Source organism: Eulemur rufifrons, chromosome 10 (genome assembly GCF_041146395.1).
Source record: "Eulemur rufifrons isolate Redbay chromosome 10, OSU_ERuf_1, whole genome shotgun sequence".
Taxonomy (NCBI): domain Eukaryota; kingdom Metazoa; phylum Chordata; class Mammalia; order Primates; family Lemuridae; genus Eulemur; species Eulemur rufifrons.
Window position 1 is genome coordinate 14312222 of NC_090992.1, and position 14569 is coordinate 14326790.

A 14569-nucleotide genomic window follows, 5' to 3' on the forward strand; every position below is an offset into this window, starting at 1 on the left:
AGGCACTTACGCTGTTCTCAATTGGGAAGTAGCAACCCTCCACACCTATTTGGATGGGAAGCACCATTATTGATTCTAATGATGGAATGAAACTGCTAATTAGTTTAAATGTAATGTTTAAAATGGTATTTACAATTTCTATAGCCTGATTAAATATATCTATAATTGTAACTTACCATGTTTCTGAGAGCTTTAACTATTAATACTTCCCTATTTTTATGCAATCATTTTAAAGATTGTAGCTGTATCCAATTTAGGATTGCTGATGACTGAATCTAAATTCAAGAGAAAACAGCATTAATTCCAAAGGAGAATTTTGTACTTAGAGGTGGAGGTATGAGAGTATTTCAATATGTTGCCCTGTCATTAAATAGTTTTTGTTCATTTGTGTGCCGCATTGAATAGCAGCATCTCTCAAAGTCTATCAACTGGAAAAAAGTGTTTAAACCTGTTTTTCTTAAGGAAAATTGGTGATGTCATCAATATCTATGATTGATAAAAGGTCTTGTTTGTTGAGGATTTGAGCTCTCCTAAGAGTTTATTTTATTTTAAGGGAACATATACTTTGAATAACAATTTCTGGGCATGTTCAACTAACCTAGGTGAGAATCCATGGTGCTGTTTAATTGTAAATAGATTAAGATTGGACCAATACTTGATGTGTATAATTTTAGTATGTAGGGTTTTTGTGCTTTTTTTAAAAAAAAAAAAGTTCAATTTTCTCTTTGTCTTTGCCTTTATTCTGGTTTTTTAATTGTTTTTACTCTCTATATAAGGATAATCTGCCTCGTTCTAATGAGAAGTGTGAAGGTTTTTCTCCTTTTTAAAACCTCAGCTCAATAAATAAGTTCATTATCACCAAACTTAGGCTCTGCTATGCCAAGTCATACATGATCGTTTATAAATATGCTTTATCTTCTGCATTGAAATCTTGATCTAAAATAGGTTGTTGATTTTTTTTCTCTTAAGAATCATGCTGTAGGCTGGGTGCGGTGGCTGACATCTGTAATCCTAGCACTCTGGGAGGCCAAGGAGGGCGGATCGTTTGAGCTCAGAAGTTCGAGACCAGCCTGAGTGAGAGCGAGACCCCGTCTCTACTAAAAATAGAAAGAAATTATATGGACAGCTGAAAATATATATAGAAAACTTAACCGGGCCTGGTGGCTCATGCCTGTAGTCCCAGCTACTCGGGAGGCTGAGGCAGGAGGATCACTTGAGCCCAGGAGTTTGAGATTACTGTGAGCGAGGCTGATGCCACGGCACTCTAGCCTGGGCAACAGAGTGAGACTCTGTCTCAAAAAAAAAAAAAAAAATCATGCTGTAAACCAAAACTCATAATTTTTCTGAAGCACTGAGCTCATTTATTACTCATTTTTGCATGAAAGTGACAGGTTTTGTTTTGTTAAATGTTTAATATTTTATTTAAAATAGATGACACATGCCTTTGGAATATAATCCAAGCATGCCCAAGAGAAAAGAGTCTCCCTTGTACTCCTGTCCCTAATCTCTTATTTCTTCTTCCCAGAGGTAACAGTTTTTACCAGTTTTCTGGGTATCTTTAAAAGTACTCTAGCATAGTGGTTCTCAAATTTAAGCATGCATCAGAATCACCTGGAAGGCTTACTAAAACACGGGTTGCTAGACCCTTCCACCAGAGGTTCTGAGTCAGTAGGTCTGGGTGAGGCACTATAATTGGCATTTTTTAAAATTCCTCAGTGTGCTTCTCCTGCTGATCTTAGAGGCACTCTAAGAACCACTATTCTAGTGGATATGACTACATCCACGCCACCCTACTTTTCCCCTAAATACACATACTATTCTGCACCTTTAGTTTTTCTCTAAAATGGCGAATCTCAGCATTCATACACAGATCTAGATCTGCTTCATTTGTCTTTGTAGCTGCAACGGTATTCTATTGTCTGGGTGTACGACAGTTGTTTCAGACTGTTAAGTCTGGACAGCTTGACTGTTTTTAGTCTTTTGCAACTGTGAACCATGCTGCAATGAGTTTCCTTTTATATAGATACATCTTTGTGTCTATATATATCTATAGAATGCATTCCTAGAAAGAGTACAGTCTATAGATGTATGTGACTTGCCCTCCAAAGAGATTTTTCCAGTTTATACTTGTAATAAGACTATTCTTATTCCCTTGTACCCTCACCAACTTTTTGATCTTTGACAGTCTTAATAAGTGAAAAACTTTGTCCTGTGGTTTTACTTTGTATTTTTCCTGGGTGAAGTTTAGCATTTTTCTATATATTTTAAGGCCATTTGGGGTTTTTTTTTCTGTGAATTGTCTAAGTTTGTCCATATTCCTGTTGCATTTTGGTCTTTTTCCTAGTGATCTGTAACTATTCTTTCTATATTAAGGAAATTAATCCTTTTCTATAATGTGTTATTTCTTTTGTTTTTGTGGAATTTACCATGTGCAAGTTTTAAGTTTTTCATGGTCAAATCTATCAGTCTCTCATTTTATGGCTTCTGGGTTTTCTTTTTAACATCAAAAGGCCTTTCTCACTCTACAATTACAAAAATTTTTCTTTCCTGTTTTTAGTATTTCCTTTTTGGTTTCATTGTTATATGGAATTTTTCTTGGTGAAAGAAATAGAGTAGCAGTCCAGACTTATTAATATTATTTTTTCAAATAGCTATCCCACTTTTCCCGATACTACTTACTGTATAATTTTCATCTGTCTTTTCCCCATTGATGTGGAAAAAACCCTTATTTTATGACAGTTTTTAAGACAATCTACCTTTTTAATGGTCTTTCTCTGTTAATTGGACAAATTAGCAGACATTGTATCAAACTCTCAACTCAAAACTATGATTTAATATTTTTACTTATGGAGAAGAGAAAAAAAAAAAAAACGCAGCTGATAACCTCCCTTGCAATAGCCAGTGTCCTGTGATTTCTTTTTGGGTCTCTTGATGCCTTTAGCCTCTGATCCCTCTGGTTCTATAGAGGCTGCTCGGGTGGTTAACTGTCCCATCTCAGCAGATGTCACACATCTTGGCCTTTTCTAGTCTTTGTCTTTGACATGAGGCTTAAGACAATGATAAGACATGAGATCTAAGGACTGATGGAAGATGAATGATTTTATTTTATTTATGATTAACTCCCTCTAAAATTCTTCCCTCTTCATAGCTCATAGATTGTGGGAGAACCTGTCTGTGGCCCTGGGCTGAAACTGGAGCTGCGGAAGCCCTCTCCATTCAGGCCTGCCGTTCGTCCACCCCTGCGAGTGCCACTCCTCTCTCCCCGTTGCTTAGGTCCCTGAACAGACTTTGTTGACCAAGGAACGCTAATGTAACTATGACACAGTAATAATACAGAGTGTTGGTAGCATCCAAAAACATCCTGAAAATGTACATAGGCTAGTGAATTCTACCCTTACACACGCAATCAGTGGAAATAATGAAACTTGAAGCATTTATGTACAAACACGTTTAAAAAACTATTGTCATATAATGTAATTGATAAAAGTCCTAAAGTGGACATTGATAGATAGATAGTTTTATTTGTTGTACTCCTAGTCTCAAAAGAGTATCAGTTGTGCATTTGAATTTTAGTTTTTACACTAAATTCCAGTTTGGGCTCATCGGAGATAAATGCTCAGTTTCCTGATGCCGTTCTAGAATCACTTAGTTTATGAAGATGCTCTTTAAAGGAGGAGCACTTTTAAAAATCTGATAGTTGGTTCACCTTTTATGGTCACCCTAAATCCACTGTAGAGGAGGGGAAAACTTATGATACCTGCTCATTTCTGAAACTTTCGTTATTATATGTGGTTTAAAATTATTTAGCCAAAATTTTTTTTAATTTTTTTTATTTCAGCATATTACAGGGGTGCAAATGTACGTATATTGCCTTTGCTCCACCTAGTCAGAGCTTCAAGCATGTCCATCCCCCAGACAGTGCGCACCACACCCATTAGGTATGTATATATCCATCCCCCCCCATCTGCCTGACACCCAATGAATGTTACTACTATATGTGCACTTAAATGTTGATTAGTTAATACCAATTTGATGGTGAGTACATGTGGTGCTTGTTTTTCCTTTCTGGGGATACTTCACTTAGTAGAATGGGTTCCAGCTCTATCCAGGATAATACAAGAGGTGTTATATCACCATTGTTTTTTGTGGCTGAGTAGAACCCCATGGTATACATATACCACATTTTATTAATCCACTCATGTATTTATGGGCACTTGGGTTGTTTCCATATCTTTGCAATTGTGAATTGTTATTTAGCCAAAATTGATACCTATTAAACCTATTATCTTTGGCTATCCTTCCTCCCTGCCCCATTCTGAAACAATAGTATTTTCATTGCTTTAACCACCATGTCTGAACAAAACCTAAATGTCATGGTTACCCTTTACATATCTCAGGACCCCCCTGGAAGACAGGAAAGAGAAGCCTTCCTGAGACCTCATTGTAGTTTCTTCTCCCAAAACCACGCCTACCTAAGGCTGTCTAGTGGCAAAAGCCACCTAGGCTGCCACAAAGAGGCAAAATCCTATACCAAGATGAGTTTAGTGGTAAGGCACTTGGAACTGTGGCTAATCTGTAGCTGTCACTTTCTGGCCAGATAGTGCTAGTCTCAGTACTCTGTGTAGGTGTAGTAGTGTCCATACTTGTTTGCTAGAGGGTAAATTTCACCTTGGAGAATAATTGAAAACTCTTCACCAAATCAGAGAAAGAAAAAAAGCACTGTCGTTTTGTGTTTTCTGGTCTTCACAACAATTCCATAAGATAGATACTATTTATCCCCACGTGGAAAACAGAGATCAAAGGTCAAGTGACATGAGTCGGATTTTTTATTGTTTTTTGGGTAGTTCCATTCAGTTTTTATGGTACCATTGTGGGGAAGACAAGTTTTAGCTGTTAAACATACGAGTCATGCTCAAAAGCATGTTTCAAACTCCTGACCTTGAGCGATCCTCCCGCCTCGGCCTCCCAGAGTGCTAGGATTACGGGCGTAAGCCACCGCGCGCGGCCTCAAAAGCATGTTATCAATGGGATATGTCTATGAGATACAGAGAGATAGTCATAGTAACTAACATGGTTTCTGTTATTACAAGTTTAAGTTATGAATGACCATTTTAGATAAGCAGTATTGTTGCACATTGACAAAGTGTAATTAGATTTTATTTTTGATGATGTTAGGTCCTCTGGAGCTCACTGAATGCCTTAAGGTCAGGTGTGCCACAGCCATCCAGAAAGTATCCAGCCATTGATTGTATCCATATATCCATTGCGTCCATGGCTAGATACTTTCCAGACAGCCTCATATTATGTAACGTATCCTTAGGAAATCCTTGGTTGATAGTAAATGAGCTGTATTTCTTTAATCCCCAAAGTTGTTCTTCAGAAACTTATGGTAGAAGGAGACGTGGTAATTAACATTATACAGAAGGGATTTCTGAGCCAATAAAATACCAGCTTAAAACTGAAGTTACTCAGATCCTGGCTGTAAGCATGGGCATCTAATTCACCTTGAATTTGAATCCTGTTCCTACCACTTGTGAGCCATATGTTCTCAGGTAAGGTTCTTAATCACTCTAGGCCTCAGTTTCCTCATCTGTAAACTGAGAGGATCATAACACCTAAGTCACAGTTACAGGGATAAAGTAATGCATCTAAAGAATTGTCTAACTCACAGCAAGTACATAATATATTGTAGTTTTGTCATCATTATTAACATCATGGTACACTCAGGTAGGGAGGACTCACAAGTCCTGTGCCCAAAAATATTGTTTAAATTACTCAAGACATTATACAAAAAATTATGTAAGGGCATGTAATTATTTTACCCTAGTAGATTTGATATAGTTGCTTAAGCACCAATCTCAGTAATTCAGGTTCTCGGAAGAGCATAGCCTCCATATTCTTAAAGGTCGACTTTTGGTATGGTTGGAGGCACTTCCCCATTGGCCAATTGGGAATCTCTGGCATCTAGGTGGCCTTACCCTAAGGATTAGGAGACTAGATAGGATTCTGAGAGTGTTGGACCACAAATGATGAGTATCAGGAAAGCCTTACCTAGCTCCAGTAAGTGTTGGCAATTATTTGAATACATAGGGATCTATTCAGTAGGATTGATCGGAAAGCAGGAGTGGAATTGGGATATGTCAAAAAAAGAAAGTGATTACTTCACATTCCATTATTGTGAGTTCTGTGTGAGGTCGATAGGTTACTAAAATTCAGAACCTGCTGATGCAGGAGAGCTCATTTGGACCTTTCATATATAAAAGTCATACCCACTCCGATGCTCTAAATTTATTTTTAGCCATGTTAACAGTTTAATTACTCGTGTCTATTCCAGATTCCATTTGTTTTCCAAGAGACTGTCTTTGCTCACAGCCACTTGATGTGAAGTTTCGAAGATGGGAGATTTTCTCTTTCTCTCTCTGCTTGCTGCCTCTTCTGATATTTGTCCATGGAGAAGATAGTATACAGCTTAAATTCCTTGTAATTGAGGAGCTTTTGTTGTGGGAGGGGAAACAAATATTTCAGGAAGGAACTGATCCTTTGTTTCAGATGACAGCAGGATTATAATTTCTTATTAAAAACTTAACTTACAGAGGCTCAGTAATTAGGATATAATTATAGTGTGAGTGTAGTCTAGTACCCAGGAATACGAGTCTATTGTAGACCCTAAATAAACAAGGCTCACTTTCTTCTATGTCAAGTCCAGATGCTTCAGGCTGGCGTCTGAGGTTCTTCATGATGTGGTCCATCACTTTCAAGCTTAGCCCCTACTTGCTTCTCCAACATGGATTTCCTCTTTAAATAGGCAGAATTCACTGTCTTCACTGTAGCTGTCTGTTAGGATATTGCTCACATATACCTGTCATAGACTTTTTCCCTTTCTACTTATTCAAATATATAAACCCTTCCCCCAGCACCAAGTATCACCATATTATATATTCTTCACTAAACTATAATTTTGTATCCATATTACATGACATAGCATTTAATCAACCTTTTCTCTTCCAGGGCCCATAAGTCTCTTCAGATTTTTTCTGATCCATGCAATACATTTATTTGAGTAGGTTTTTTCTCACCCTCCTCCTCACTCGTAGGTAGTAGTAGCACTTTGTCCTCTATTTCTGGAAAGAGGTTGCCAAGCCACGCTTTTGGGATCTGCACTTACCTGGTCACCTGTGATGTCAAACTCATGGAAGAGTTCTGTGAGTTCCTGTTTATGAATATTGAAGAGAAATCTGTACATTTGGAAGGTGGCTTCACCAATTCTCTGCTCCCCATCCAGATCGAGCAGGTCAAAAACAGGCCGAGAATGGCGATACAGAAACTGCTCTTCCAAATGGTTCTGTTTTGAGAGAAATATATAAGACAGGAACAGAGTTATCAGTGCTCTTTTCTAAACTTCTTTCGTCAAGACTCGTATCTTCACCAGCCCATTCCCTAAAACAAAGGCAAAATCACACAGCCCAGGGATGAAGAGGTTCATCAGCACATTGTTCCCCCTTCAGCATCTGTGTTCCCAGGGCTTAGGTGACCTGTAGTAATCACTCTGCTAGATGGCACTGTGGTGACTCTGATGCATTTCCTTCCATTCAGTGAAAATCTCATGAAACTGATGACTTCCGTTCCTCAAGGAGTGGGGAATGAGTGGGGAAATACAGGCTAGAAGTGTGTATATGGTGAGGAGGGACCCAAGGAAGAGCATTGCTTGTCTCCATCCCCCTCAGAAAATTCTCGGAGCAAAGGATCATGGAGGGAGTGAGGCACTTTGAGATTACAGGTGCTTCTTTGAAAATCAATAGCTCAAGGGAGGAAGGGCATGCCAAGAAGGGCCCCAATAGGGTGAGATCTGTTCCTTCCAAGGCGAGGCCGAGGCGGCAGCAGGGAGAGGCTGTGGAAAACTTCCAGGTTACGGGTGGACCGTTTGGGAACCAAAGTTCTCCCTCTGTCCCCCATTTTTTTCTTCCTCGTTTTTAGTGAAAGGAAGAAAAATTTTGATGCATTCTTAATTCAGTGCCCCTTTAGCAAGAGGATGGCAGCAGCCAAGCTCTTCCCCCTCTGCCCCCCTGCCCTGGACCCTGTCTTGTTACTTGCCTGGTGTGCCAGCAGTATGCACACCAAAATGTAGAACTGGTCAAAGCCGATCTCGCCCACGGCATTCCAGTCCAGCATGTCAAACACGATCTTGATCTGTTTCTTTTTCAAGTCAGTCACGTGATGAAGGAAGTGATAGAACAGCACATCTGTTAAGATGGGGAGGCCAGGAGATGGATTATTCTGAAACGGTTCTGAAATGCTAAACAACTAGGAGCCATATAAACAGTAGTAATGTTGGAAGCTTGTTGACCTGGGAAGAATATTGCTATTTCTGGCTTCGCCACTCTACCTTCCACAATCCCTCGTACCTTAATTGTCCTTGAGCTGTGTGGAAAAGCACCGTGCCCGGAGTTGTGTCAGGTGAGATAGTGGATAGCGCTTGGTAGCGACCCCAGCTCACACGCCTCATGTTGCAGACAGCTGTGCCTGTGGCACCGATCAAAGGCAAGGTGGTGGCATACAGCACAGACACAAAGTGCCCCTTGTGTGTGAAAGGGAGAACTTAATTTTCATTAGGGACCTAGGCACTTCCTTGGAAATGCTGACATTTTTCCTGGGCCTTTCCCTGGAGCTAATTAAAATGAGAAATAAAAAATCATTCCTCCTCTATAAAAGTCTTAGTATTCCTCATGCTTATATAAAGTAAATGCATTTGGCTATAGGAGGAGGCGAACAAAACTTACTGGCCACCTTATGTGGTTAGGAACTTTAACTGCCAGGTCTCACTGAACCCTGACAACCCCTACAGTGCAAGTGGTATCACACTCCTTTTATAATAAGCCTCAGCTATCAGTTAGTGCATATGCACGCTTCGGGAACTGTCACGGGCGTACCAATCACTGGAAGATCTTGTAAAACCGCAGATTCTGATTCAGGAAACCTGGCGTGGGACTGGGAGTCCACGTTTCTCCAGGCTGTGGGTGATGTGACGGCTGCTGGTCTGTGGCCCACACTCTGAGTGACAAAGGTGTGCCTCACAGTAAGTGTAGAGTGGGATTCAAATGCGGGTCTGTCCACAGCCGTGCTCTTTCCACAGTGATGCCGTATCTTTTGCACATTAGTTGATGGATATTTAATCATATGCATTCAGAGAAAAAATGAAAAATATGGAAAAAAAACTCTTTGACGAATAGGGAAGTTTTTTTGCGTGCCCTTTCACTCACTAATCATATGTCCCAGCGAGTAGAAGAGGGAAGAAACAAACATGGCAATGCATTTATATAGTGGCACGTGTTGTCCACAGTTGTATATACAAATCCCAGAGGGTAACAAGAAATTTTCAAGTATAACTTTGTTTACTTGTGATTGTCCCTTGCCCGTTGATTATGGAAACTGTCTCCTGCATAAGAAATGGCTCCACTGAATATGTAAAACATATCTACGTAATTTGGACATGCAGCTGAACCCAGCTAAAAGCACAGTGAATCCATGGTCACAACGTCACGATTTGGGGCCTTCGGACAGCCTCTTGATGTTCCTTCTCTGTGCCTCACTGAGTATGAGCACTGGGGAACAACACACCTTATATGTACACAATGGTGTCTCCTTGAGAAATGCTTTCATGTGGGCCTTACTAGCTACTTAAAGACTGTTTTGAAACCAGCTGACTCTGGCCCACTCAAGTCTCTAAGGCCTTAAGTGACTCCTCCCCCAGGAAGGCAAACATTAAGGTTGTGCCTTCAGCTTTCCAGGTCACTATCCAGTCTCTGGGTGACAGAAGACATGAGCATGACTTTACCTCTTGGGTGTTGCATCATAAAGGAGTGATTTAGTTACTGGGGAAATCAGACTCCTTGCAGCAAACATTCCAGTGAGAGGAGTGTGTGGGCTTTGGAGTCACAAGAAAGCCCTGAGTTTCAATCTCAGCTTTGTATTAATATTTACAGCCTGGGTCCCTGAAGCTGCCTTATCTAGGGCGGGGCCATTGGGAAAATTTGGTAGTGTACTGTGTGTAAATCTATATGTAAAGAGAAAAAGAAGGTGTCCTCTTTTTGTTGTTTGTTTTTTTCAAGATTAAATGGGCTCTTGAAAAAAATCTTTATGGAAGGAACCCCTTATTTGCAAATAACATTTCTCTCTATGAGGTCAGAATGAATGAATGGATGGAATACTGATACAGTTTGGGTATTTGTCCCTTCCAAATATCGTGTTGAAATTTGGTCCCCAATGTGGGAGGTATTTGGGTTAGGGGAGCGGATCCCTCGAAGTATGCAGTGAATTCTCCATTAGTTCCCATGAGAACTGGTTGTTACAAAGCCCGGCACCTCCCTCCCACTTCTCTCTTCCATCCCCTCTCCCCTTGTGACACGGCTCCCCTTCACCTTCCACCATAAGTAGAAGCTTCTGAGGCCTCCGCAGAAACAGATGCCAACGCCATGCTTCTTGTACTGCCTGCAGAACTGAAGGCCAAATAACCTCTTTTCCTTATAAGTTACCCAACCTCAGGCACTCCTTTATAAGCAACACAGACAGACCAAGACAGATGCCTCATTTATACCCACTCCTACAAAGAACCTAATTGGTCTTCTATTAGTTTGTGGACTCAAGAGGCAAGGCCGAGATCTTCAACGTTTTTTGGTCATTCATAAGTACCAAGAATTAGAAAGGATCTTGCAGTTTATCTGATGCAAACCTCCCATTTGACAAATAAGAAGTAAATTCTTGCCGAGGGGTCTTGAAGGTTAAGACCTGAGTGGGGCTTACCTCCCAAGAAGAATAATTATAATACTAACAATAAGTCTTTACAATGTGCCAGGCACTGTGCTAAGCATTCGCCAAAGGTATTAAGTTACCTTTTTTTCCAACTATGAGATGGACTCCTTTATTAGAAGCCTCACCTCTAGACAAGAAAAATGGGACTTAAAAAGGATAATGACATGTTCTCCAAATCACCGAGGAATAATGGGGACAGCCAGGATTTAACCCCAGAGCCTGCAGTTTTTTTCCTCCCCACCGAACTGCCACTAGTGTCAACTCTCAGCTGGCAGTTTTCTTTCTGTGCTTCATCTAGATGATATAGTAAAATACTCATTAGCTAAATAGTTTCTGGTTCTGCAAGTTTTCCTGCACATCAGCTACAAGCCAGGTGACAGCCCAGAGGAAACATGTCTGACTCACTGACCATTCAAGGTGTTCTTGCCGTGCACGTCGAGAAGGTGAAAATATTCCACCAAGACCTTCACGTTCCTCACAGACAGTAGGCAGTATACTTTGTCCAGATAGAGGTACCACAGAAACGATCCTGTCTTCAGTTTCATCTTGGTACTCTTTAAGCCGAAGGCTCTGGCGACCTGAAGTAGAATAAAGAATCCCGCCTCGGAACTAGAATGTTGGATTCTGAGTAGCTGAGGAGATCTGGCAGCAGAAAAGGCAAAAATGTCAGAGGAAACAGTCAAAATATGTTAAAATCGCTTCCTCTCAGTTCTCCAGCTTTACTATAGATATTTGTTGTCCTAAATCTCTTGTTAACTTGCTTATCCCTCTGTCACTAAAATATAATCAGTTCTAAATGGGAATCACAGGCTGTTTAGAAACGAACAGAAGAAGGTACTGCATATGACAACTGGGCTGTGTGGCCAAAGTGGATTGTAGAGGATTGAAGTACGTGAAAAAGTATTAAAAGAACCTCAAATAAGGACAGTACAATAAGGCCAAAGAGAGGAATTTTTTAAAGACCCAAACTCAAATCAGTGAAGGAGAAAACAAAGCAGTAAACTTGATTAGAACAATCAAGACCTTTTTTCTTTTTATTTTTTTAATAATAGAAAATTTCAAACATCTCCACAAGTAGAGAGACTAGTATAATGAAGCCTCATGTGCTCATCACCCAGCTTCAACAACGAGCAGCTCGGGACAAATCTCATTTCATCTATTGTCACTCCGGTCTGCCACCGTCACTTGATTATTTTAAAGACAATCTCAATCATAACTCATGACATCTGTAAATATTTGAATATATATTGAAAAAAGAGGGACTCTTTTTTAACATAACTGCATACCATTATGAGACCTAAAAACATAACAATCATTCCCACATGTCATCAAATAGCAGGTCAGGGCCGGGCGTGGTGGCTCACGCCTGTAATCCTAGCACTCTGGGAGGCCAAGGCGGGTGGATCGCTCGAGGTCAGGAGTTCGAGACCAGCCTGAGCAAGAGCAAGACCCCCGTCTCTACTAAATATAGAAAGAAATTATCTGGCCAACTAAAAATATATATAGAAAAAATTAGCCAGGCATGGTGGCACATACCTGTAGTCCCAGCTACTCGGGAGGCTGAGGCAGAAGGATTGCTTGAGCCCAGGAATTTGAGGTTGCTGTGAGCTAGGCTGACGCCACAGCACTCACTCTAGCCCGGGCAACAGAGTGAGACTCTGTCTCAAAAAAAAAAAAAAAAAAAATAGAAGGTCAGAATTCAAATTTTCCCTAATTATTTCTTAAAATTTTTAATAGATGCTTAGTTCAAATCAGGAACCCAAACTGATCTGTCTCATTTAGACTGTTTCTTGATCTCTTTAGGTTTCCCCTTTATCTCTCTTTTCTTTCTTTTTTTTTTAAGACAGGGTCTGGTTCTGTTGCCCAGACCCTGTGCAGCGGCGAGATCATAGCTCAGTGCAGCCTCCAGCTGCTGGGCTCACATGATCCTCCTGCCTCAGCCTCCTGAGTAGTAGCTAGGACTACAGGCACACATCATGACACCTGGCTAACTTTTTTTGGAGATGGGGGTCTCACTAGAGATCTTCCTGCCCTGACCTCACAAACTGCTGAAATTACAGGTGTGGCTGGGCACGGTGGCTCATGCCTGTAATTCAAGCACTCCGGGAGGCTGAGGCAGGAGTATTGCTTGAGCTCAGGAGTTCAAGACCAGCCTGAGCAAGAGTGAGGCTCTGTCTCTACTAAAAATAGAACAATTAGCCAGGAATGGTGGCGTGCCTGTAGTGGCTTGAAGGTTTGAGGAATAAATGGGAAGAGGCAGAGTAGCATTGATAAGGGTAAGGTTAGGAGTCATGTACGTCAGAGTGCAAGTTTTGTCCAGTTTGTCAAGGGGCGTAAAGAAGCAATTGATCCACGGAGAAAGTAAGTTTAATTTTTGGGATTTAGGCAAATATCTATGTATATATTAAAATAAGGTTTTCTAAGGTGGGTCCCATCATGTTCTATTTTTAATTAGAAGCTAAAGTCATTTCAGCCAACAGAGGTATGTATGAGGTATATTTAGGAATAGTGGAGCCGTTATATGTCCAACTGAAGGAAGGACATATAACGTAGGGTTTTATCCTATTTCATCAGCCTGAGGGGTGTTCAGTTCAGTTTTTGACACTCCTGGTGATTGATATTATTAGGTTAGAACCAAAAGTTATGTCCCTTGAAGGGTCATGATTGAGGGGGTGGGGGACAAATGTTTTTTTTTTTTTTTTTTTTTTTGAGACAGAGTCTCACTTTGTTGCCCAGGCTAGAGTGAGTGCCGTGGCGTCAGCCTAGCTCACAGCAACCTCAAACTCCTGGGCTCAAGCAATCCTCCTGCCTCAGCCTCCCGAGTAGCTGGGACTACAGGCATGCGCCACTATGCCCGGCTAATTTTTCTATATACATATTTTTAGTTGTCCATATAATTTCTTTCTATTTTTAGTAGAGACGGGGTCTCGCTCTTGCTCAGGCTGGTCTCGAACTCCTGACCTTGAGCGATCCACCCACCTCGGCCTCCCAGAGTGCTAGGATTACAGGCGTGAGCCACCGCGCCCGGCCGGGGGACAAATGTTGATTTCTGCCAAATTGTTTGGGTCCAATTAGTGATGACATTGTGGGGTTTAGGAAAGTATATGTTATGGAAAGGGGGTGGAAAGGGTAGCGTGACCCAAACGCTGTTAGTGGATAGATGCAGAGTGTGACTGTAGGTTGAGAAGCGATCAGAAAACCTTCCCACGAAAGGACGTGGGCGAGATGCACTGCTTAGGCTCAGGGCAGCTTGTGCGAGTGAAGCTGAAATGAACATTGTTCCCTGGAGATGAAGGTTAGCCTTGTGACACAGAGCGCTCAGGAGAAGGTGTCTATTTTAGACTGTATTGTTGGGTTTATAGCCAAAGGTGGTCATAGTATGAGGGAATTACATAGGACTCTAACTGATTCCATTTGAGAGGTGGGATAGGAACAGCAACAAGCCCCTTTTGTGGAGAACTATTGGTGCATATGCAACAGTTTGTGTAGCATCAGGAAGAGTCCACAGTTTTGAGAAGTTGGAGGGGCCCTTGGACTGTAGGTACATAAGGATGTTGTAAAACGTCCTTGGTGGGGATCTGGGAGAAGGATTATCATTAGGGTCCCCAGCACGGGCAAAAAGGAGACTGGCCTGGCGCGTCAGTTAGGTAGAAATATAAGAAAGAGGACAAGGACAACAAGATGTCATATATACCACAGTATATGACTGAAGTTCATGGTTTTGGAGCTTCTGTCGAGTGAAGCAGAGCCTGGCATCCGTGAT

The 14569-nt window shown here is 41.1% G+C and overlaps 1 protein-coding gene across 1 annotated transcript; it reads right to left on the reverse strand.

Annotated features, from left to right (window-relative positions):
• Positions 1 to 697: 697 nt before the first annotated feature.
• EFCAB9 (EF-hand calcium binding domain 9) lies at positions 698 to 11352 on the reverse strand. The gene is made up of 5 exons (XM_069483997.1): positions 11216 to 11352; positions 8092 to 8240; positions 7166 to 7342; positions 6401 to 6492; positions 698 to 758 (listed from the first exon to the last, which is right to left on the reverse strand). Exons 1-5 carry the CDS (start codon positions 11349 to 11351, stop codon positions 698 to 700), a joined length of 615 nt encoding a protein of 204 aa, XP_069340098.1. The 5' UTR covers position 11352.
• Positions 11353 to 14569: the final 3217 nt, after the last annotated feature.

Excerpts from the sequence above, each read along its gene's own strand:
- EFCAB9 (XM_069483997.1), bottom strand. The coding sequence starts at position 11,351 with ATGAAACTGAAGACAGGATCGTTTCTGTGGTACCTCTATCTGGACAAA. Across the intron at positions 8,241-11,215 it reads CGGCAAGAACACCTTGAATG|ATGTGCTGTTCTATCACTTC; the intron begins GTCAGTGAGTCA and ends CCATCTTAACAG. Across the intron at positions 759-6,400 it reads GAGAGAGAAAGAGAAAATCT|ACAATTAAAAAACCAGAATA; the intron begins CCCATCTTCGAA and ends TAGAGAGTAAAA.